This window comes from Vigna unguiculata, chromosome 6 (genome assembly GCF_037176805.1).
Source record: "Vigna unguiculata cultivar grain cowpea cultivar isolate G323 ecotype 2 chromosome 6, ASM3717680v1, whole genome shotgun sequence".
Classification (NCBI taxonomy): domain Eukaryota; kingdom Viridiplantae; phylum Streptophyta; class Magnoliopsida; order Fabales; family Fabaceae; genus Vigna; species Vigna unguiculata.
The window spans coordinates 47,138,413-47,164,694 of NC_140797.1; the positions used below are offsets into that span (position 1 = coordinate 47,138,413).

General features: G+C 34.8%; 3 protein-coding genes and 1 pseudogene across 3 annotated transcripts; 3 read left to right on the forward strand and 1 right to left on the reverse strand.

Annotated features, from left to right (window-relative positions):
* Positions 1-3,590: 3,590 nt before the first annotated feature.
* Positions 3,591-5,373, reverse strand: LOC114186689 (CBS domain-containing protein CBSX5-like). Its single transcript, XM_028074665.2, has 2 exons — positions 4,895-5,373; positions 3,591-4,649 (listed from the first exon to the last, which is right to left on the reverse strand). Exons 1-2 carry the CDS (start codon positions 5,260-5,262, stop codon positions 3,845-3,847), a joined length of 1,173 nt encoding a protein of 390 aa, XP_027930466.1. The 5' UTR covers positions 5,263-5,373; the 3' UTR covers positions 3,591-3,844.
* A 6,338-nt stretch (positions 5,374-11,711) lies between these two features.
* On the forward strand, positions 11,712-14,067 carry LOC114187884 (acetolactate synthase 3, chloroplastic-like). Its single transcript, XM_028076281.2, has one exon. The coding sequence runs from the start codon at positions 11,820-11,822 to the stop codon at positions 13,767-13,769; it is 1,950 nt and encodes a 649-aa protein (XP_027932082.2). The 5' UTR covers positions 11,712-11,819; the 3' UTR covers positions 13,770-14,067.
* Positions 14,068-17,151: 3,084 nt separating this feature from the next.
* LOC146885934 (heat shock 70 kDa protein-like) lies at positions 17,152-20,037 on the forward strand. The gene has a single exon (XM_085674723.1). The coding sequence runs from the start codon at positions 17,502-17,504 to the stop codon at positions 19,881-19,883; it is 2,382 nt and encodes a 793-aa protein (XP_085530849.1). The 5' UTR covers positions 17,152-17,501; the 3' UTR covers positions 19,884-20,037.
* Positions 20,038-23,562: 3,525 nt separating this feature from the next.
* LOC146885935 (uncharacterized) lies at positions 23,563-25,242 on the forward strand (annotated as a pseudogene).
* Positions 25,243-26,282: the final 1,040 nt, after the last annotated feature.

Here is a 26,282-nt window from a genome sequence, read left to right on the forward strand (position 1 = left end):
ACCAAGAAGTGTTGTCAAAATCTGAACAGAATCTTCATATTCCAGATTTTCAGTGGAGCAGAAGTTTCCACTGATGGAAAGATGGAGAAGTGATGATACGTCATCCAAAGTGATGGTCATCTCCCCAATGGGTAAATGAAAAGTATTAGTCTCGGGATGCCATCTCTCCACGAAACCCAATACTAACCCAATATCGATATATTCATATAAAATATCGCACAAAGGCGATAATCCAGAAGCTAACACAAAAGGTGCTACAGCAGGGTGAGGACGTCCTAAATTCTTAACTTTTCTAATATGGGATACCACTTTCACAGCTCGATCCTACCATAACAAACAAACAACAATAAAAATACTTAACAACAAAAAAGTTAAACCTATATAAAAACTTCTTACTGACCTGACCATCCCATATCATGCGTGCAACATGATCCTGGTACTGCGTCAATAAAGATGTATCATACGGCCCACCAGGAAATCCTCCACCATCATTATCAATGACCTGCTCGTCCTCCCGAGGAACGTCAGGAAACTCATTCTCAACAATGTCATCCTCAACAATATTAGTCTCATGCTGACCCCTTCTACGAGCCGATGCTGTGGGTCTCTTTCGTGCAGTACCCTGTCTAGAACTCTCGGGTGCATCATTTGAACCACGTCTAGATATATTTCCTCGTGTTCTAGCCATATCTATAATAAATAAAATACAAATTAATGAATAATAAATAATAAATACTCGAATTGCAGGGCACGTTCAATTTCATTATACCAATTTAAATAAAAAACGCATCCAAAAAACAAACAGAAAAGGATTCATAAAAAAAAAAAAAAAAAAAAGAAACGGATTCTAGAATCCGTTTCCTAAAAAAAAAAAAAAAAATTAAAAGAGAAACGGATTCTAGAATCCGTTTCTTAAAAAAAAAAAAAAAAAAAAGAGGGAAACGGATTCTAGAATCCGTTTCCTAAAAAAAAAAAAAAAAAAAAAAGAGTGAAACGGATTCTAGAATCCGTTTCTTAAAAAAAAAAAAAAAAAAAAAGAGAGAAACGGATTCTAGAATCCGTTTCCTAAAAAAAAAAAAAAGAAACGGATTGTAGAATCCGTTTCATAAAAAAAAAAAAAAAAAGAGAAACGGATTCTAGAATCCGTTTCCTAAAAAAAAAAAAAAATAATTAAGACGGGAAACGGATTCCACGATCCGTTTCCAAAAAGGTAAAAACATAAAAAAAAAAAAAATTGGGAAACGGATTGCACAATCCGTTTCCTTAACAAAATTAAAAACACACTCCTTCCACTCAAACACACCACGAAAAACGCAAGTTAAACAAAAACCTACACCTAAAAACCTCTATACAAAATCAAAATATAAAATCAAAATATACACTGTAAAACCAGTTTCACTTACCTGCAAGAGAAGCCGCGGGGATGAAAGGTGTTGCCGACAAAAATGATGTCTGGAGGACAAAAGGAGAAGAGGAAGGCGTGGGGAGAATGGTCTGTGGGAGAAGAGGGAGAAGAGGGAGAAGAGGGAGAAGAGGGAGAATCAGTGTTATGTGTGGAGGACAAACGGAGAAGAGGAAGGCGTGGGGAGAATGGTCTGTGGGAGAAGAGGGAGAAAGGAGAATCAGTGTGGTGCAGTGGGGGAGAAGAAGAATGCTTTCAGGGGGAGGCTAGGTCAAAGATTCCCGTGCAGCGTGCATGCAGAGAGGGAGAGGGAATCTGCTTTTGCTTTTTATTGGGGTGCGGGTGGAGGGGTTTTGGGGGTGCAGGGGTCTGACGGGTGTGAGGGGTGCAGGGGTACTTGAGGGGTGCAATGCGGTCAAATTAACAAAACGCACAGTAACATTTTCTTTAACCAGGGGTAACGTTGGAAATAAAATGGCTTTTTGGGGGTACAGAAGAATCCTTTGGGGTGCAGGGAGAAGCCCCCACTTAACTTTTGTAATTCGAATTTGGGTCTGCAATTGCCATATTGGAGTTTTGGCAGATGTTTCCTGCATCCTCATTTTTTTCCCTGCACCCCCTATAAGCTTGGTGAGAAGACATTTTTGCCCTAACTGAGAAAATAAACAAAAAATCTACTCGCACTACGTTTTTAGTTTTAGAATCACTAAAACTATAGCCCCACACTTTTTCTTTTATGTGAAAAAAAAAATAGTTGATAATTACACATTTTCTTTCTATGCGGATATTTTTCTTATTGGATTTTATCCTCTCCACAGCCAAGTCTTGTTGAAATAACAAGATTTCCACTAGGTGGGATTGAAAATGACAAAACATTTTTCTAAAATAACAAGTTTGAAAAAAATAAATTATTGGAATAATTGTGGATCATAAACTGTCTCTTTCTGTGAAATTTGTCCCTGCGACCTAAAGATGTGTTCAATTCAATGCCCTTGTCCAAACATACAGCACAAAAATCTATCACGTCACTGTTTTGTTCATGAAATTAAACTATTCAAATATTAAGTAGTGTATAGTTTTTTCATATTTTTGTGGTAACAAATCTAAGTCAGAAAAATCCATTCTACTTTTATGAAACAAAAATATACATTAATGCAGCTTTTTTAAAGGGTACCTTTCTTCCTCAGCTTTTCCTCTATTCTTTCAATTCCACATTTTAAAGGGACTTGTATCATCTACAACGTGCCTTTTCCTGATTCAAACATCAATCAATTTTATTATTTTAAAAAATTAAGATCTGACCAAAATATAATTAAAAATAATTATAATATAATCTTGCAATAAACAAAAAATTAAATGAACTTAATTATCTTTAATTGGAATAAAGTTACATACCCTTACTTACTTAAATCTAAGAATGACATCATGGCCAACACTTGTTCATTCACATTTGGCACAACCAGCTTAATTAGCATATATTTATTTTACAAATAACGTTTCTATCTTTTAATTTTGCTTAGATGAGCTATGCATATACGTTTAAACACTATAAAATTGTATACTAAAATTGTTTAAGCCAGCAATTAACTTAATTTTATACATTTTGTAATTGATTTAGTAGTGTGAATATTAATTTTGTAATATAATTTGTTATTATTACAATGTTGTGTAGAAAAATATAAATGAGAAATAAAAGATAAGTTTAGAATTTTACAATATTATTTGTTGTTATTATTATTGATTGTAGATATTTTCTATTATATTATTTTTATTTTTTAAAAAAGATGATAATAGTTTCAAATTATTTTTAAAAAAGTAGTCACTAATAAATTATCTGAATTTAAGATTGTTTTTTCATAAGTTTTCGTTATAAAAATCACTCCAACGAAGGCAGTACTAACTTCATGTTGTCATAATAAGCATTATAGTATTAGTAATAGTCATTCATATATTATGATAACAAAACTAAAATAGTACAGAGAAATTAAATTTAGTATTTTTTTAAGACTGAAATGAAAATCAATTCGTATATATCTAGGAATTTTCATAATTAAAAAAGAAATCCATTTCAATAATTGAAAAACAAAAGTAAAAAGAGAGAGAGAGAAGTAGGTAATCAATGGCAAAATTGATTGAGATGTGATTAGTTAATAGTTTATACAAATAGCATTCTCCCCCTCTCTCTCACGATAGATTAAATCTGGGATCTCTCTCTATTTTCTCCCTTTCTCCCTCTCATAGCTATATAAATTGTTGTACAAATATTATACAAGTAACATCTCTCTTGTGTTAATCTGTCTCTAGATAAACACAGATCCCTGCTACCTACTTTATGTTTCATTCTTGCTTTATATTTATAATATTTATAACAACAAATTAGCTGAAGTAATATAATATAGCAGTGATTATTTGCATCATCATCATCTATGAATGCAGTAACTGTTAGCACATGGATTTAAGGTGCTCTCTGAAAACCTTCAACATTGCTTGGAAAGTAACAATGCCCGTCAAGGTTCCATCTTCTTCGACAACCCACACGTAACTCACACGATGAGCCAGAGCCTGAATCATCACCGCTACCAGAGAGCTCCACCGGTAGCACACCATCGCCTCAGACCTTCTCCCCACCCTCCCAGAGTACCCTCCAACCTTCCAATTCTTCCCGGAGCAAGAATCTTCGTCGGAGGAACAACTAGAAGAAAAAGAAGACCACGAACAAAGACCCGTTTCGTCAAGGAGCAGCTCCGAGAGGTTCCTCTCCTCCACCCTCTCCTTCACCAACTGCACCAAGTCCTCCGGCGGGCCGCCGCAGTCGATGTAGGAAGTGAAGTCGCCGGCGGAGAGCGTTGCGATGGCGGGCACGACGGCCTCGTCGCAGGAGTTGAGCACAAACGGCGAGATTTCGCCGACGAATTTGCCGTTGGGGTCGACAATGGCGACGGAGTTTTGGTATATGAGGGACAGGGACAAGAGGTCCAAAACAGAGGATGCAGGGTCGTCGTAGCACACTGCAAAGAGGTTTTGCGTGTCGATGACGCCTAAGGTGTTGATGGGTTTGGCCGGCGTTGGGGAAAACACACCGATTGCGTTGAGGAGGTATCGGAAGATGTCCTCTTGGGTGAGCCAACAGTAGGTTTTTTTGTCGTCGTGGCGCAAGATGTTGGAGTCGAAACCTTCGAACTGGTTCTGTATTGGTATGACCAGGTTATGGACCCCTTCGTGCATAACATCTATAGCCTCCGCCAAACTGCAAACAGACCAAACACATCACACGTTATAGTGTTGTAGGGGACAGGTGTCATCCGAAACGTGGAATGAAAAATGAAAGATGAAAAGGGGAAATGACGTTAATTAATTAAATGTTAGTACAGTAGATAAGAAGAAAATTGTGGATGGTTAGGTTTCGTTGAATTATAACAGGTCAAGAAAAATAAAAGACGAAGAAGTAAAGATAAAGGCGTTGGAGGAGAAGGAAAGAGAGAGGAAGCATACCTGGCAGTGGGTGGGAGGTGGCGGACGAGGAGAGGGGAGGTTTGGTGGAGGAGGGCGGAGATGGGGGAATGGAGGGCGGCGGAAGGGGCGGAGAGGTTTTTGGGTTTGGAGAGGAAGCAGATGATGTCGACCATGCAAAGCTTACCGATGCAGGTGCAGTTGGTGCATTTGGAAATGGTGGTTTGGTTCTGTTGTTGTGGTTTCCGAATGAAGGAGTGGTGGCAGTTCCAGACGGAAACGTAGGTGTCGTCGATCCTTTTGAGGGCGGCGAGGGCGTCGGCTACGGTGTCTTCGACGGAGAGGGACCTGAGCGGCGGTTTCCCAAGACAGAGCTCGGATAACTCATGCCTCGACAATCTATCTGCCATACACAATTAACTCAGCCGAGGAAGAGAAAGGGAAAGAGAGAGAGAGGGGGAGAAACTCTCAAGATTCAGAATTTGAGAGAGAGACTTGGTTTCGTCTTCTGGCCCGGAACCAGGGAAGACTCTCATATTTATAGGGAGATTGTTACCGGAATAGCCGGTAGAGCATGCATCTAAACTGCGTCTATGTAGGGTTGGAGGTGTGGCCACTAGAACGCCATTATTTTGACCTCCACCAATTCTAATGTCACATGAACCATTTATATTTATATATTTTTTTCTTAATTTTCCTTTAAGTCACATGTAAATGGATTTTCAAAATAAAAAAGAAAAAGAGTGAAAAAATCGTGTGATGGAATACAGAAGAAAGAAGATAAAATTCAATCTAAATACTTCTACGAAAAGTATTAAGAAATATGCGGAAATCATGTTGCTATTGTAAGATTAAATCATATAAAAATTTGTCCAGAAACATTTTTGCTTAATGTAAAAATATAAATTGTAATTGGTAGAGGAAAGTAGTATATTTTCGATCTTAAAATGAAACGAAAATATGAATACTTAATTATAAAATAATATTTTAACTATTAAATTTTTTCTTTTATAATATAAAATATCATCTTTTAAGTAATTTTTTAATATTAAAAATAAGAAAAAGAAAATCATCGTTTTTCTAGTTAATTAGGAAGAGAATGACGGAACGAAGTGCGTCGTTTTTTGTCATTGCCCTCACTTTCTGGTTTTGACGTCGCTTGTTACAACTGCCACCACCCTCCTATTTATCTCCATTATTTTTTCTTTATGATTTTAGGTTTCTATAAGTCTATTATTATTATTATTATTATTATTAATACTAATAAACTATCACAGTGGTTCCATGCATGGCGTGTCGGTATGCATCAACACGTCAGATCTTTTTGACTTCAAATTTTTAAAAAAATATACCGGAAAAAAAATTTCAATAATTTCTCCTCCAACATTTCTACAAGTATTTCGTGTAACTGTTCTCATAATTTTTTTTTAGCTTGAAGATAGATTTATTTTTTTATTTTCTGTAAAACATTTTGTGGATAATATTTTTAAAATAAGTTGAGGGCAAAATTTATAACAATAAAATATAAGCTAAAAAAATCATTTTTATTAAATAAATTAGAGCAGTCATCTTAAATGATAGTATTTGTTTTGATAGAAAATTATAGTATTTTTCTATAACCGTTATTGAATGAGAATTTTAATTCCATGACAACCCTTTAATTTTTTTTTCTTCGACAAGATTTTTTTTTATTTCTAAATTTAGTTTTAATAATTTCAAAATAAGTTATCAATATTTAAAGACAATCTTATATTATTATAGTATAAATTATGCATTACGAATGCAAAATATAATTTTATTTTAATAAAAATATTTATTATAAATTTTAATTATACTAAAATTGTGTATCTAAAATTAATTTTAGTTATATAAAATAAATAATTATCTCTCATAGTAAAATTTGCTAGATCGATCCTTTATTATTTGATGAGAAGTATATAACTCATGAGGACTAAATTATAAGTTTAATGGAGTAATCTTCAGCATTATATAATTAATGCCACCCATAAGGGCTAACACAACAATAAAATTAAAACTACATCTGAAAAGCTACAGATTGATTAATAATGGTGCTCTGAAGGTCCTTAGATGTAAATCGCCATCCTATAGAAGTTAACGACTTTTGAAGGAAACCTATGTCAAAAGTTTTACGAAGACAACATCTAAAACTATTCTGAAAAAAAGGAGTTGTTTGAAAAGTGTGATTTCCTTTAGTAAGTTAAAAAAACTTATTAAAACTAAGCGAGAACACAACAAAGGATTACTTTGTATAAACCACACAATGTAAATTTAACCAATGGTAAAAGCTATTAAAAATTAACGTTTCTCCAAATAGTAAGACGTATATGATTGGTTTTCTTAGGAAGATGTTCATGTTCCTTTAATGGTTAAGTGGGTCTTGAAGTTATATGTTAAACCATGAAACTTAAGAAATAAAAATATCTATTATTTAGGATGGTTTGGTTGGTCTGTGTGTGGCTATGATAATTTTGGAGATTGACGAGGAAAGTGACGTCACGTGTTCTTACAGAGGGCACACAATTTGGGACCAGGGAATCTTGACAACATGACTTCGGACAAACAATTTATTTAGTATTTGTATGGCTCCGCTATGCCCGTGTCTCCTTTTCCTGCCCATTCATTCTCCTATTATGAGTTAAATATGTTTTTGTCCCTTAACTTTTAATGAATTTTGGAATTAGTTCATTTCAAAATTTTGAACCAATTTAGTCCTTCATCTTTTGAAATTCATGGATTTAGTCCTTTTAATCAAATTTTGTTAAGTTTATTTGACATTTCAAGTGCATTTCATAATAGTATTTGACTTGACATTAAAGCAAAAATGTGTCAATCAATATAAACAACTCAAATACAATCCTGAAATGCTTACAAAACATCAAATAAACCTAACAAAATTTGCTTAAAATGACTAAATCCACGTATTTCGATAGATGAAGGACTAAATTGGTCCAAAGTTTCAAAATGGACTAATTCCAAAATTCACTGAAAGTTAAGGGACTAAAAACATATTTAACCCTCCTATTATTTATCGGCACCACGCGGATTCAGAGTTTCAATCCTAAAAATTCCAAACTGCAGGGAAAAGATAAACTTAATCCTTAAATAACTTTTTCGTTCCATTTTTATAATATTTATCGTAGATGATTCTCATTTTGACAAAATGTTTAAAATGATCCTCATTTTTATTTAATGTTTAAAATAGTTTTTATTTTCGCAATTCGTGTTTTATTTTGTCTTTTTCTATGACACTGTTTAAATCAGTAACGAAGTATTTTACATGTGACACTGTTTGTATTATGTGTATTATGTTGCATTAGAGTGTGTTAGATGTAATGTACAGGTGATCCGTTACTGATTTAAACGGTACCACATAAAATGACCAAATAAAATACGAATTGCGGAAATGATGACCATTTTGAACATTCGGTTAAAATGAATATCATTTTAAATATTCTGTCAAAATGAGAATCATTCTTAAACATCCACAACAAACACTACGAAAATGGGGAAGAAAAAGGTATTTAATCCTAAACTTAATATCTTCTTTACCATTCTTAACTTGAAAATTTTCAAACCTGGACCGTTTGGGATGGTCCAATATCAGCTTCTGGACTATGATATTGGTCAATTCTGATATAGTTCGAGAGAGATTAGGGGATGTATCTTATAATCAATTTTAATGAAGTTTCTTGATCACCACTTCAAAAAATTGTATTCATAAATAATCAATTTTAATGAAGTTTCTTAACGCTGATACCATAATATAATTGACGCGTTCATATTATTATATAAAAACATGTTGAGATGTATTATAGTGCATAACAGGTTATTTATTTTTATTCTTTAAGATATCATGTATTGATATTTTCTATATATTATTTTAATTCTTTGAAAAAATCAATTCTATGATTAATGTTTTTCAATAAATATTAAAGTGTAGGATCATTATGGAAACTAACGAAAATTACTCAATATCTAAAAAATGAGAACTACCATATATATTATATATTCAAAAATATTAAATATTACTTAATTAGATACTAAAAGATTTTGAATCTTACATAGCATGAAATGATTACCAAAAGGTTGTGGAAAGTTTTAAAATGAGATTTTAAGAATAAAGATGTTCTTGTCATCTTCACAAACAAAACCAAAGAAAAAATTGTCGTATTAAATCAATCTTTCGGTAGAATTTTCAGCTTTAAAATACATTTAAAATGTATTTGATAGTTAACCACAAAAAGTTTAATTAACAGAAATAAAATTATTTCATTTGATTCAAAATGCTAGATTAAAAAATATTAATTTGGTACGTACAGTTAGATTTACGTTTACTTATATTTTTGTAAATAACTTTAAATCTATTTGAATCTTTCAAACTGATTTATCTCTATTTAATGTGAGATTTTTAACACTATGTCAAGTTGAGTTGAGTCAAACATATTTAAAATAAGTTTAGTCAAATTAACATTATGACAAGATAAATCTAATTTCATGTTAGATAGTACATGGATCCATTAACATGGTCCAATAAGACTTAGTGAGTGCTTAATCGTAAAGATATTTCTAAGATATTCGGGCGAAACTTGATATTCTCGTATTAATATAAATAGGTTTGTTTGCACACTATTATTATTAGGGTTAAATATGTTTTTGGTTTTTTAGTAAAAATTGAAATTAGTCCCTATTAAAAATCTTGAACCAATTTAGTCCCTCAATTCTGTAAATGCGTTAATTTAGTCATTCTAACCAAATTTTATTAAGTTTATTTGACGTTTCAAACACATTTTATTATAATATTTTATTTTGTTTACATGGTTTGACACATATTCGCTTCAATGTTAGTTGAGAAACACGTTTGAAACGACACATAAACTTAAAAAAAATTAGTTTAAATGACTAAATCCACACATTTCTAAAGATAATAGACTAAATTGGTTCAAGGTTTATAAGAGGGACTAATTCCAATTTTCTCTACAAGGACCAAAAACATATTTAACCCTTATTATTATTATTATTATTAATTAAGGTAATACATTATTTTACCTGTTTTGCTTAACATCACATTACCTATTTTATCAAAAGACCTCATAAATACATATAATATTTTCACAGGATTACACATTATCATATACTCATTTTCCCATAAAAAATCCTAACTATTTTACTGACTTGAACATCTTTTGTAAGTAGATCTTTCCCTGTGTTCCAACCATCCATAATATTTTACCAAGATCTATCAAAGTCATCAATATCTTGCCATTTCTGTCAAAATTTGTCTCAATTTTTGGTGAGAAGAAAATGATATTGACTGGCATTAGACATAACCCAAATAGGATCCAAGCCAAGAAAGACTCAATCAAATTGAAACTTAGTCATATATAATTAGACTGGCTTGTGATAGAGAAAATGATATTGACTGGCATTAGACATAACCCAAATTAAGATGCGTCATTATATACTTTAATATTTGATATTTAGTTTCTTCAATTAAACCAAAGTTAGTATTATTATTCTTACTTTAATCCAAAAATTCAAATTAAATGATTAAGTTTAATCAGGTTAGGTTAAGTATAGGGGAATCAAAATTTGTTAAACTATACTTGTTCAAGTTGAATCAAAATCAATTTAATTGAAATCAAAAGTTTAATTTAATTCTAAAATATCAGCATACTAAATTTAATATAATTTAAATCATACTGAAAATAATTAATTTTTATTTTATTTGATTAAAATAGATATAAATTTTGTATTCAAATATTAAAAAAAAAGTCCACGTTATGATAAGATTTGAAATGACATTTTGTGTTATAGCCACATCTTTTGGTTGTATCTATAAATGGACATGACATCACAACTTTATAAAATTAATTTGAACCATTTTTTAAAATTTATATGACTAAAACAATATTTTTTAATATTTTTTAAAGATAAGCGACCAAAAGAAACATAAAAAAAATAGTTAAAGAACCAGAAAATATAATTTAACATATTATGTAATTGTAATTTTAAGTTTTAATTATTTCTATTTGTGAATGTTTTTAACTGTATGATCTTTGTACAAGGATAACATGCTTTATTAAAGTTTAACTAGGCTGATTTCCTTACGGAATTAAAGAAAATAAGGGTTTCACAACACAAGAAACAATAAAATAATAAATTAAACATAAAAAAAAAAACACGATAGATTATCATTTCACTGAACATTTTAGTTTTAATAAAATAAATTTATCTAATGTTCTAATTTAGTGTATGTAGCTGTATACACTGTGAACAGTTAGACAAGTTTCTCTATAAATATTTATAGGAAAAAAAATCGTTGACACACAAAAATTAGTTTGGAATGCGAGAAAATTGTGCCAAATGATAAATAAGTAAAGTTTTTGTAAGGATTATTTATATTATAATATATTTTCTTTATAAAATCTGTTTCTTACTAGCATTGATAAATTAATTATTTCAATTGATAAATTAATTATTTCAATTCTTACACGTAAAATTTAAATTTTTAAAAAATTAAATACTTATTCTCTGAAAAGTATTCATATATATATATATATAAACTAAAAATAAAATGAATGATCATTGATTCGTTAACATCTAGTTATATATATATATATATATATATATATATATATATATATATATATATATATATATATATATATATATATATTGAATCTACAACTATGTAAATTATTATTTTGTCAAGAAAAAATCAGTGTTTAAAAGAATATATATATTTAATTTCACGAATCTTCTAGTACAATAAACTAAATTAAGATAATGGTTGAAAGACCACAAACACAGTATAAGTGTGATTGAAACACGGACAATAAACAATAATTGTGTGGTATCCTACTACTCATAGATTCAGTCTCTTCCTTACATTAGGGTCTGCGGATTTTTGTTTGGTAAACCTTTTTTTCTTTTTCTTAATCGGAAAATGGAGGCTGCCACTGCTCCAAATCCCGCCTTCACCGCCTTCCCTTCATCACAAACCCCAAAACCCTTCCTCCGTTTCGCTCTCCCATTTTCGCCACTCCCAAACGCCCCCTTACACTCCCAACGTCGTTCTCTCAAACTCTCCCGCGCTGTCTCCGATGCCGCCGCCGCCGCCAAATCCACCGCCGCCGAACCCTTCGCATCCCGCTTCGGCCTCGAGGAGCCCCGCAAGGGCGCCGACATCCTCGTGGAGGCGCTTGAGCGCCAGGGCGTCAAGGATGTTTTCGCGTACCCGGGTGGAGCGTCGATGGAGATCCACCAGGCGCTCACGCGTTCCGCCACCATCCGCAACGTGCTCCCGCGCCACGAGCAGGGCGGTGTGTTCGCCGCTGAGGGCTACGCGCGATCCTCCGGCCTCCCCGGCGTCTGCATCGCTACCTCCGGTCCCGGCGCCACCAACCTCGTGAGCGGCCTGGCCGACGCCCTCCTCGATAGCGTACCCCTCGTTGCCATTACCGGTCAGGTCCCCCGCCGCATGATTGGCACCGACGCCTTCCAAGAAACCCCGATCGTTGAGGTAACACGTTCCATCACAAAGCATAACTACCTCGTTCTCGATGTTGATGACATTCCTAGAATCGTCAACGAAGCGTTTTTCTTGGCCACCTCTGGAAGACCTGGCCCTGTGTTGATTGATATACCTAAAGATATTCAGCAACAGCTTGCCATTCCTAATTGGGATCAACCGATTAGGTTAACTGGTTACATGTCTAGGTTGCCTAAATCTCCCAATGAGAAGCATTTGGAGCTTATTGTGAGATTGCTTTTTGAATCTAAGAAACCGGTTTTGTATGTAGGTGGTGGTTGTTTGAACTCTAGTGAGGAATTGAGGCGTTTTGTTCAGCTCACTGGTGTTCCTGTTGCTAGTACTTTGATGGGCCTTGGTGCTTATCCCATTGCTGATGAAAACTCTCTTCAGATGCTTGGGATGCATGGGACTGTATATGCTAACTATGCTGTGGATAGGTGTGATCTTTTGCTTGCCTTTGGGGTTAGGTTTGATGATCGTGTCACTGGGAAGCTTGAGGCTTTTGCGAGCCGGGCTAAGATTGTACACATTGACATTGATTCGGCTGAGATTGGGAAGAACAAGCAGCCTCATGTGTCGGTTTGTGCGGATTTGAAGTTGGCGTTGAAGGGGATTAATCATGTGTTGGAGAGCAGAGGGGCTGGGGGGAAGCTTGATTTTAGAGGTTGGAGAGAAGAGCTGAATGAGCAGAAGCGGAAGTTTCCTTTGAGCTACAAGACTTTTGAGGAAGAAATTTCTCCTCAGTATGCTATACAGGTGCTTGATGAATTGACTAACGGAGAGGCTATTGTGAGTACTGGAGTTGGGCAGCACCAAATGTGGGCTGCTCAGTTTTACAAGTACAAGAGGCCTAGGCAGTGGTTAACATCTGGTGGTCTTGGTGCCATGGGGTTTGGATTGCCGGCTGCCATGGGTGCTGCGGTGGCTAACCCGGGCGCTACTGTGGTTGACATTGATGGTGATGGGAGTTTTATCATGAATGTTCAGGAGTTGGCCACTATCAAAGTGGAGAAGCTCCCAGTTAAGATATTGTTGTTGAATAATCAGCACTTGGGTATGGTTGTTCAGTGGGAGGATCGGTTCTACAAGTCTAACAGAGCTCACACATATCTGGGAGACCCCTCTAATGACAAGGACATATTTCCAAATTTCTTGAAGTTTGCGGATGCTTGTGGGATACCATCAGCACGTGTGGCCAAGAAGGAAGACCTTAGAGCGGCAATTCAGAAAATGTTGGACACCCCTGGCCCCTATCTTCTTGATGTCATTGTGCCCCATCAAGAGCATGTCTTGCCCATGATTCCTAGCAATGGAACCTTCCAGGACGTGATAACTGAGGGTGATGGCAGGACAAGTTACTGATTTCGTAAGCAAATTTAGCTTCATGGTGGTTTTGTAAAATTATAGTAATCTGTTAGCTTTTGAAGTTTGTTGTTCATGCTGGACAACTAAGATAGGCTGCTTGTTTTTCCGTACAAGGTTACTTCCTTTTACTAAATATATTTGTCTCCCACTGATAATCAGTGCTAGCAAGTATTCTTTTTTGTCAATCATATCTACCTTCAGTTAGTTGGTTGATTGTCACTGAAACTGTATTGAAAAATACCATTCATGGTTGCTTATTGAGGAAATTACTAGAAATCAATCATATTTAGAATCATATTTCTTCGTACCAATGCAGAACTGAATTCTGAATATGCATAGTTTTTTTTTTTTTTTTTAAAAAAAAAAAAAATTAAATTACCTGAATTATCAATTATGAGATCTAATACTATATAGAGGCAAGAAAGTGAGAATATCGGGAGGGAAAGCAGCCAATCGATCGGTTCTTTCATCGTTTGACATGACTTGTAAAGTGGAGGAAGGAAAAAGAATAGTATCAAAAAGCCAATGTTCCAAGATTTGAATGGAAATGTACCTCTAGTTTAGAAAAGTTAAAATAAATAATTAGAATGAAACTTTTTTCACTTTAGAATGCAATAACTCAAACATCATAGTATACTATGATTTGATGTATCTAAGGCTTTGTCATGGAAGAATTGAATCAACTATAGTTCTTGAGAATTACACTTTAATATAGTACTAATTTTCATGTAATAATCACTCATGTTTAGATTCACACGTCTTCTTTGAATTAGGCTCAAATAATATTGGCTTTTTTCCGATTAAGTTGAGTCACCTATTCTTTTCCAAATTCGTCTTTTGTCTTTATAGTTTGTCAAGTTATCATGAATGTCTTGGATATCTTGCTCATGTAAGTTTTTAACCAAAACATGGAGTTCATTTTTAAGAGTTTCAAAATTGGTCTAATGTCATTTTTGGATGAGCTCAATGGTGGTTTCCTTATTATTGTTAAAGTTGTTTTACTCTAATGGTATATTTTTCTCATGTGTTTCTCATTTTTCTTTTATAGATCTTTATTTGATTATTACTCTTTGGCTTAAATATACATTTGGTCCCTATTTTTGTTGATTTTATTCAATTTGGTCCCTATTTTCGTTTTATGTTCAATTAGGTCCTCATTTTCGTCAAATTGTGGTCAATTTGGTCCTTTTCATTAACGGTGTTTAAATAGTTAACGTTTTTGAACAGTACATGCCACGTGTCAGCTCCTGGTTTTTTTGATTTTTTTTAAATTTTTTTTAAATTTTTTTTTAAATTTTTAAATTTTTAAATTTTTAAATTTTTTTAAAATTTTTTTAATTTCAAAAAAAGTGTCCACGTGTCAAGTCACAATTGTGCCACGTGTCAATGCTAGTGCCACGTGTCAATTTCTGATAGTATTATTTTTTTTGTTCAATTTAGTCCCTATATTCGTTATTTTTGTTCAATTCAGTCCCTATATTCGTTATTTTTGTTTAATTTAGTCCCAAATTTTGTGAAAATAGAACCATTTAATTTTTAAAATTGACATTATTATTACTTATTTTTTAAATTTAATTATAAATTATAATATTTAATTATTAATTGAATATAATTCTTAGATTCAATTGTTAAATAGAATATAATTATTTAAATATTATTAAAATATAATTATTTAAATATTATTTAAATATTATTACAATATAATTATTAAAATTTTAAAAATATATATTACCATTTGTAAAATTTACATTTAAATTTAAAGTATTTAATATTTTTATTGCATTTTAGATATTAAAATCTAAAATATTTTATATGTAAATGTTAATTTTACAAATATTAGTTTATTTTTCTAAAATATTTTGAATATTTAAAATATTTTTATATATCAATTTTAAAAATATTTTAGAATATAAATATTAGAAAAAAATTACTAATTATATTTTCATAATATTTTAAATAATTATATTCTATTTAGAAATTAAATATAAGAATTTATTCAATTTATAATTAAATTTAATAATTTATAATTGAATTTAAAAAATAATAAATTTAAAGATCAATTTTAGAAAAGATATTAATATAATTTGTATAAAAGATATTAAATTTAGTGTCAGACTAAATTGAACAAAAATAACGAATATAGGGACTAAATTGAACAAAAATAACGAATATAGGGACTAAATTGAACAAAAAGAATAATACTACCACAAACTGACACGTGGCACAATTATGACTTGACACGTGGACCATTTTTTTGAAATTAAAAAAAATTAAAAAAAATTAAAAAAAAAAATCAAAAAAAATCAAAAAAAATAAAAAAAAAATAAAAAAAATCAGGAACTGACACGTGGCATGTACTGTTCAAAAACGTTAACTATTTAAACACCGTTAGTGAAAAGGACTAAATTGACCACAATTTGACGAAAATGAGGACCTAATTGAACATAAAACGAAAATAGGGACCAAATTAAATAAAATCAACAAACCAAATGTATATTTAAGCCGAAAATCTATAACATCCTCCCGTGGCTCTTCTTGATGTCTTGATCTCTAATAGGGATGTGTATGATCGAATACGTACATGTTTGGATTAAAGTAAAAAAGCTCATATCGATGATCGAAAAATAAAGTGGTTCTTTTAAAACCTTTTTTTTTCAGTGATGTAAAAACAAAACAAAAACAGAAGTCCTTTTCTTGAAAAATAATAAGAAGCCACAGGACCAAAAGGTAGAGGAAAAAAACAAAGGTGAATTGAATCATTGAAATTTTGTGGTTGTACATCCAATCAATGAAATATTGACTCCTTAGCTAAGAAGTAGACAAAGTGGAAAAGGAACCTAAATTTCTAACCTCTTTTCAGTTGTATTACTAGTAGACTCGTACTTCACTAGTTGTATTTTTAGCGAGGACTTTTACGTGGAATTCGGAAAAACAATTTTCACACAAAAAGTGGAAAAATTTGTAAAGGACAAAAAAACCAAGATAAATTATGGTTTTTATTAATTTTAGAAGAAAAATAAAAGCAAGATATCTTCTAGGAATATTATTAAAAGCAAGATATCTTCTAGGAATATTATTAAAAGCAAGATATCTTCTAGGAATATTATTAAAAAAAATCCAACATTAGTATGAAATATCTTTTTCGTTTTACTATTTTAGTTTAAAATTCCATAAATTTTAGTATCAACAATATCAAACAAATATTTTATGTTAATGAAAAATAGTGGAGAAAGACATTTTGTTGCTTAAAATTATTATTTTTTAATTAATATAAAATGTGTATATGTACTTCTTGTGTTTGTTCAAACTATTTATCAAGATTATGAAGTGGGTTTTGGAAAAACTATTTATCAAGTTGGTATATTATAAATTAGTAGTCAACCATGCAAATTTTCCCCATAATTTACTCCTCCAATTCAAAATTGTTACCCCAAATTTTAATCATAGATATGAATTAACAATTAAATCTTTCATAGATAAGCCTTTACCTCTGATTCTATAAGGGACTTCTCTTATTGGGAAACCTCCTTCTCTTTACCAATCCAATCTATCACCGCCTTTGCCACAATTTTCTTGAAGCTGCTTTCCAAGCAGGTTCCCCAAATTCTGAAATCAAGGGTTTCTGAAATTCAACTATCACATTCTTATACCTATATCTGTACACTTGCTGTTCAATAAATCTCTTTTCTGTGTTTACCTACTCTCTTCTCTCAACTGCTAAGCTTTGCCATGGCTACCAAAAAAGTCACACCCATTGGCATTGACTTGGGCACAACCTATAGCTGCGTAGCAGTGTGGCAAGACAGCCGTGTCCAAGTCATTTCCAACGACCAAGGCAACCGCACTACCCCTTCCTACGTTGCCTTCACCGACACTCAGAGGTTGTTGGGCGATGATGCCATGAATCAGCGATTCAAGAACCCTCACAACACTGTCTTCGACGCCAAACGTTTGATCGGTCGCAGATTTTCCGATGTTTCTGTTCAGCAAGACATGAAGCTGTGGCCCTTCAAGGTTGTCCCTGGGACCAGAGACAAACCAATGATCGCGGTCACCTACAAAGGCGAAGAGAAGCACCTTGCAGCTGAAGAGATATCTTCCATGGTGCTGTTTAAGATGAAGGAGGTCGCGGAATCCTATTTGGGTCACGCAGTAAGGGATGCAGTTGTCACTGTCCCTGCTTACTTCAGCAACGCGCAGAGACAGGCCACAAAGGATGCTGGGAAAATCGCTGGTTTGAATGTGTTGAGGATCATCAACGAGCCAACAGCAGCAGCTATTGCTTATGGGTTGGACAGGAAAGGATTCAGACAGGGTGATCAGAACGTCCTTGTGTTTGATCTCGGTGGTGGCACATTTGATGTCTCCTTGGTGACAATTGATGAAGGGATGTTTAAGGTTAAGGCAACGGTGGGAGATACTCATTTGGGTGGTGTGGATTTTGATAATAAATTGGTTAACCATCTCGTGAATGTTTTTAGAGAGAAATACAAGAAGGATATTAGCGGAAACGCGAAATCTTTGCTAAGATTAAGGTCAGCGTGCGAGAAAGCTAAGAGGATTCTGTCTTCGACTTCCCAGACGATGATAGAGCTTGATTCTTTATATGAAGGGATTGATCTGTATGCCTCTGTTACGAGGGCATTGTTCGAGGAACTGAACAAAGACTTGTTCATTAATTGTAAGGAGACAGTGGAGAAGTGCCTGGTTGAGGCCAAGGTTGACAAGAGCCAAGTTCATGAGATCGTTCTTGTGGGTGGGTCCACTAGAATTCCAAAGGTACAGCAACTTCTGAAGGAAATGTTCAGCGTCAACGGTAATATCAAAGAGCTTTGCAAAAGCATCAACCCTGACGAGGCCGTGGCGTACGGTGCTGCAGTTCAGGCAGCAATTTTGAGAGGTGAAGGAGATAAAAAGGTGGAGGAATTGTTGTTATTGGACGTGATGCCAATTAGTCTCGGAATTGAGGGTGCCGGTGGTGCCATGTCAGTGTTGATCCCCAAGAACACTATGATCCCCACCAAGAAGGAGAAGGTTTGTTCGACCTTCTACGACAATCAGACAAGCGTCACGGTCAAATTGTTCGAGGGAGAACGAGTCAAGGCAAAAGACAACTTCTTTCTCGGGCAGTTTGTCCTCTATGGGTTCGAGCCATCGCTAAAGGGATTTCCACAGATCAACGTTATCTTTGACGTGGACGCAGATGGCATTGTGGAGGTGACGGCGGAAGATAAAGCGACGGGGCTAAAGAAGAAGATAGCGATCAATAACAAGCAGGGGAGGTTGAACCCGGAAGAGATCAGAAAAATGGTGAGGGATTCAATGAAGTATAGGGCAGAGGATGAGGTGGGGAAGAGGAAGGTGAAGGCAAAGAACGCACTTGAGAATTTCGCTTATGAAATGAGGGAGAGAGCGAGAAGGATAGAAGAGGCGGTGGAAGAAACCATAGAGTGGCTAGAGAACAACCAATTAGCAGAGATAGAGGAGATTGAGTACAAGAAGCGGGAGTTAGGAAGTTATCTAAAAGATTATCCAAATCCGAATAATACCTCAAACTCTGAGGTTAAGGTTCCTATATGGTGCACGTGGAGATGTCCACCCAGTGGGTGGGTTTGTCTGAACACGGATGGGTCAGTGTTTGAGAACCATCGAACAGGGTGTAGCAGAGGTGCGTGTGGGGGTCTAGTTCGAGACTCCGCAGGATGTTTTCTTGGTGGTTTCAGTGTTAATTTGGGGCCCACATCGGTGACATTAGCGGAGTTGTGGGGGGTTGTTCACGGTCTGAAGTTGGCGTGGGATCTTGGTTGTAAGAAGGTGAAGGTGGACATTGATTCGAGCCATGCTCTTGGTCTGGTTAGGCACTGTCCAGTGGGCAATGACCCAGCGTTTGCGGTGGTTCAGGAGATCAATGAGCTTGTTCGGAAGGATTGGTTGGTGGAGTTCTCGCACGTGTTTAGAGAATCTAATCGTGCGGCTGATCGCTTGGCTCACTTGGGACAATCCCACTCTTTCGAATCGGGTGGGAAGCGATTTTCGGACCCTCCATCTGCCATTGTTGAGATTCTTCGAGATGACTTGGCAGGTCTTGCAAAGCAACGTGGCGTTCCCTAGTGCTGTTTATATGTATTGGTCATCCATGGTTATAAGTTTTTTTTTTTTTTTTTTTTTCTTTTCTTCTTTTATGATGCGGCCCACTGTGATTGTAATCATTTGTCCATTAACAATAAATTAAGTATATATATTTGGAAAATGATATGTTAACAAAGTTTTTCTTACAAATTTTTTGACAAACTACTAATTTGGTAAAAAAATATTATTTTATTACTTTATTTTAGTTAAAAAATAATATATTTTAATTCTATTTAAGGAAAGTTTGTCAATTTTGTCAAAATACTTTTTGTAAAAAGATTATTTTCCATATAGTTATGAGTACAAATATTTCAGATCACTCAACAAAAAATACTATCCAGACCTACAATACTTTCTTAAAAATATAAATTTGGTCAAAATTTCTTTAAATGTTATTTTAAATAAAAATATCTAATTTAGAGAAGGAGAATTGCAGTTTGACACTCACTTTTTCTCTTCCAACCATTTGACATTAACCTTTATTAATAAATTATTATGTTTAATATATAAAAATGAATATAAATGAAATTTTATAGTAAAATAATAGTATTAAAAGTGTCAGAGTACGGGATCCTTTAGATAATTCAAAATATGTTTAGCTCAACTAATTTAAAACATAAAAATAATTATTAATAACTATTGTTTTATTAAATTTATTATAAAGGATTAAAATTTTATTTTATATGTGATTTGATTTGATACTTTCCATTAGATTGATCTAATTCAGCACCGAAGCAAGTGATGTTTGACGAAAATAATTTTCTTCAATAGTCAAAGTGAAAGTAGGAGATAGTTTTCAAATAATTTAATCTTGAAACCAGCGCATTACCTATTTAATATAAAATTGCACAGTTTATAAAGATTAAAAGTAAATGTTTAATTAGTTTACTGAAAAATAAATTCAAGATATTTTATTTACAAAATATATTAAAAAAAAGTTAAATTTATAGTAAGGATAACAATACTTTAATTGACTCTTTTTAACTTATTTTTAAACCCTATTTTAATCGATATTAAATCATTACATCAATTAAAAAAATTAAAATAAATAATTCAATAATAATTAAAAAATAAATTAAAAATAAATTAAAAATAAATTAAAAAAGTAAGTTAAAGTATGTCTAGCTTTATCGTAATTGTTAAACATACATGGATGCGCTTTCACGCTTTCAGCATTTCAGATTGGAATCCAAAGTTTAGACAAAAAGCAAAAGTTGAGATGAGTGGATTTTAACTGGAGCTTCTCTTGCGCCAATGAGCGTCGACTGCTTCTATAAGAAGCATTACAATATTCTAAATTTTATTTTTAGGATAATCATATTTTAATTTATTTTTTAAACTTTAATTTTATGATAATGATATTTTAATTTATTTTTATATTTAATTTTTAATTTATTATTTTGATCATCATTAAATTATTATATTATTAAAAATAATTTAAATAAATAATGTAATGAAGATGAAAATAAAAAAAAATGAATTAAATATCGTTATCTTATCTTTGAAATCCGGAAATTTTTGTTGTCTCCTTGTCCAAGAAGTAGGTACGGCCTCGCAACACGATTCAAATCGGATCCAGATTTATCTTTAAATAATTAACCAATTAAATATAATGGAATATCGTACGAATAATTGTAAATTTGTATCAAACCTTTTAACGGTTCTTCATTTGATATAATAAATTAAACAAAATCACATAAACATTCGTCTTTTATTTTGTTGGAGTCTATTTTTAATAATCTTTATAACAGAAAAAAAATTTGAGTTGCAACAATTAAATCTGATTAAATTAATGAATTAAATGATTAATCAAAATACGTTAAATATTTTATTATTTTCACCTATCAATGACATAATTTAAAAATCATTGATAAATTTAAAATTCTTCCTAAACACTCCCAGGGAAGTGAGGTGAGTCACATGGACATCCTTAAGTACCAAGACTTTCCTAGCCAGAGGTTTATGAAGATCTTTCTAAAACCTTTCTCATAAAAACTCGGGATTATGGGAACAACGGTACATGCCCTCTATACTTTCATAACCAATATACCTCGGACCTACTAACAATCAAGCATATAAGATATAAGTTTTCGCAGAACTTTACCTTTCATTCTGGTTTTCCCCAAGTGGCAAATATCAAAACATAATAAAGAAGAAACTTTCGAGGGGAGAGAGAGAAAAACTTAGTTACTCATGTAGAGAGAGAAAGAGAAACTGAAACTCATTTCATTCTGCCCATTACAACTGAGGAGAGGCTTATTTATAGACCCGAGAGCTTCCTTATGACGTAAGGGCTTACGTCATTCGGATTCCAAACTTTTGAAGTCCGGGTGGAGTGACGTAAGTGCTTACGTCATCCGGATTCCAAGTGTTTGAAGTCCGGGAAGAGGACAAGCATAGTGACCGTCATGTGGTCCTATCCTTTTGGGTTTTTGTACAGAGTAGCTGGCATACATTTCTTATAGTACTTTTGTACATATAGTATTTTTGTACATATACGGCGGGTTCTATCCCTTGTGAACTGGTTCATGGCTGGGAGAGAGGTTTGGGTCAGATTCATCTGAGTCATCCATTGGTGACTGTAAAAGGAAGTTCAGCTAGTCATGTTCTTCAGGTCCTCCTAAGTCTTTGACTCTTTGGAATTGTCCTTCTGGTACAAAGTATTCTACGTTTGAGGTAGATGCACCTTGGGAGCTTGAAGGAATGAGTCTGGATGGAATGAGGGGGTCCTCAAGTGATACTTTATCTGAGGGCATTTCTGCTAGATAGCGTCTGAGTTGGGCAGCATAACTGGCTGTCAGAGGGTATTCTTCAAAGGTTCCCCAGAATTCTGCTATGTTCTTTGTCCAAATTTGCCCAGAAGTTTTCTGATAATAAGGACGGTGAATCACAACAATGGATGTTAGAGTGGAGACATTTGACCTTCTTTGCTGGTGCTGGTAGTTTATGATTTTGAGGAGTTCAGATCGCCACCATGGGATAGGAGAACCATTCTAACAGTGTCCAGAATAGATAGTCTTGTTTGTGTGGGTCTGTTAGGATCCTATAAGCATCTAAGGTCTTAATGGCTATGGGAACAGGGTGTTGGACTGTTTTGCACCAGATAGCCCAAAGGCTGGGTTCACAGAGGTCAAAACCTATATCACAGAATATTTCAAATATCCCTTGGGTGTTGGGGTCGAACATGAAGGGCTTGACTGGTTTGAATTTCATGGTTTGATGAAGGAAATAGAAATATCTGGATCGTGCATATTGGTGGATTTCGGTTATGGTTGTGGGGTTGAGGTCTGGAGGATACTCTCTTTGAGTTTTAGCCATGTTGGGTAAAGGGTTCATCATGAAGATCATACGAAAATCCTGGGTGGACGAGATCATCTGGATAGGGTTGATTGGTCTGGACAAGAAGTCAGGGATTAAGTTTGTCTTGCCCTTTATGTGTTTAACTGAGAAATCATATCTTGAGAACCAATCCTTGAGTCTGAGGATTTGAGGGTCTGGATCTGACTGTTCTTTCTCTGTCTTTTTTGTGGAGAGGACTGACAGTGACTTTGATTCTTCTTCTTCTAAAGTACACCCAGCATTCATTCTGGCGGCCCTCGAGGGGCGGGTGCCATGATATAATAGAGGTGGGAGCGAGTAGAGGGGGAGAACCCTAACAACCATGAGTACCGGTGAACCCTCATCTTCGTCCAATCAACCTATTATGTTAACCTCCACCATGTCTTTACCAAAAGATGTTACTAGAACCCTCTCCTCTAAAATAGAAAACCTTATAGAATACTCATATGTACCTGAGGATGCCCAGATTTCTGAGACATCTACTCCTCTGATAAGCCCATACAATATTTTCCGCAGACGCAGACATTCCCTTCGATCAATTACCCAACTAATCACCTCCAGAAGGCCTCCCGAGAAGGAATATGTCCAGTCCTCTAGACTGGAACAGTGCACCCTGGTATCCACACCACAGGAGCAGTATGTAAATTTAGAAATTCCTCCACCACTTATCACCCACTGGCAACAAAGTGGCTATACCCATCTCCATTATGGAGCCGTCAGACTAATCCTCACCCTCCATGGCAGAAGAGGATTACCTGTTGCTGCCAGAGTCACATTGCTAGACTCTAGTTACATCCAATATAGCAACGCCGTGATCGGAACAGTCCTCACCACCCTACATGCAGGAAGTGTAGTCCTAACTCTCTTCCCAAACTACAATGTCAGTCTTAGGGATCCTACTTTATCCCATAGATTGAGGGTGCAAGTTCAGATAACTGGGGCAGAGCAAGTTCCTGAGGCTCTGAGTGCTACCCTGCACCACCAGATGATTTACAGACTGCAAAATCATGCGGTCAACCTGGCGTTGCCCACCAGCAATGACGAAGCCCTGTTCGTAATTGCCGATCAGCAAGAAGAAAACCCATCGATCATACATGTCCCTAGAAATATCTCTAGGCAAGAGCTGATCCAGATGATTCCTGTTGAATGGGTGACAAATTATGAGAAGCTTCACGACAACAAGAAGCCCATACAATCAACAGAAGCCACCTTCCGAAGATCGGTTGATGGAAGGGTCGTAACGAGGTTCAAAAAACTCGAAGATGGTCCAAGTAGTTCTTCTTCCATCTTTCAGTCAATGATGATAGAACCTTGCACTAAAGAAGGGAAAATCCCAATATGGGGGGTTGAGCCCAATGGAAATCCTATCTTCACTGACAGGATCAACGGACACTTTATCTGGGATACTGACCCATAAATGTGTGAATCAGACTGCGACTGTGAGGAAGACTTTGGGGACTCCAGTGATAGTGATGACGAACCAGAACCACCTAGTTCTGGATGAGACTTTTGTCGTCCTCCTCCTCCTTCTAGGAAACCTGATAAGGAAGATCGCCCCTGGATCGGATTGCACCAACAACAAGAGCCAGATCCGCTATGGAAAGAAAAAAGGTGTGCAGAGATCCTACGAGAGTATGATAATTTTGCCATCAGCCCAGCAATCCCTTGCATGATGTTCACAGAAGCAAGCTATGACCATCAATTTCCTCCTCTAGAAAGACAAGTAGATCCGGTTCTCAATATAGCCACCAAGCCCACAATCTCTCCCACTGAGATTGGACCAGACGGCAGACCTAAACCATTGAGTCAGGCAGAGGAAGTGCTGAACTGGCAAACAGAAAATGCAAAAGCACAGAATAGCATCCTTAAGAGTATTGATGCCAGAATCGAGAGATTAGCCACACATGCAGATCAGTCTAACGACAGGCTACATCATCTCTCAGACAAAATGCAGAAATATTATAAACAACTCTCACAGGAAATTTCCCATCTAGAAAAATAGTGGAAAGAAACCACCTTCGGCCCAGCCTCAGATGCTAAAGAAAGAGAGATCAGGAGATTGAAAGCCCAGATTCACGATCTGGATGCAATCATCGCTCAAAAGGAAGGACATCTTTGTTCATTCCCTGATCCTTATTCTTTCTTGACAACACCAAAGTTGTTCACTCCTTCTCCTTTCTATAGTCCCTCTTCAAAACCTCTAACGATTACTTCATGGACATTGCCGACGGCCACAGCTCATATGGCCAGAAGGAAACCAGAAAAGCCTACAAAAAAGGAAGAAATTGCTGACACCTCTCCACCCAAATTGGATAGAGGAAAAGAGATTTTCCAAGATTCCCAGGATCCATATACTCAGTTCACAATTGAACCCCTCAGGATCCACCAGGAAGATGATACCTCAGAAAAGACTTCAGAGAATGATACTTCTGGAGAAGACCAAACTGACTTTGAGGATAATACAACCGAGTGCTCTTCCTCTAGTTTCAACACAGTCCCTGCAGAAATATCAAGGATCCTCATGGCCAACACGTCATCCTCCACTAGACAAGAACCAATATATGAATCACCAGACGAAGAGACGAAATCTTCATTTAACAGGAGAGAACCTCCCAAGCCAACTAGCGGACCATGGTTCAGTCTTGATGATGTGCCTCCCCATAAATGGAGAGATAGGCTCATTGAATTTGGAGCCTGGCTAGACACCCAACTAGTCAAACAGACAGACACTTATAAAGTCATTGAAGAATTTTGTTGTAGAATGACCGGGACCCTGAAAGAATGGTACAGCGGCTTAGGACCGGTTAAACAAGATCAGTTCCACAGACTGGATAATTCCTCAGCAGTACTAGGAACTCTCCATGAGGAGTTCATAGGAGATGGATCTGCCTACCTGAGACAAATCAGGCAGGAATATTTCGAGAGGAAGTGCTGCTCCCTTAAGATAAAATATCTAGAGAGGCATTACCAAACGATGCTCAAAAGCTTTTATCATTTAAACGGAGGAAATGATCCCAGTCTAAAAAATACTTATGTGGCTTC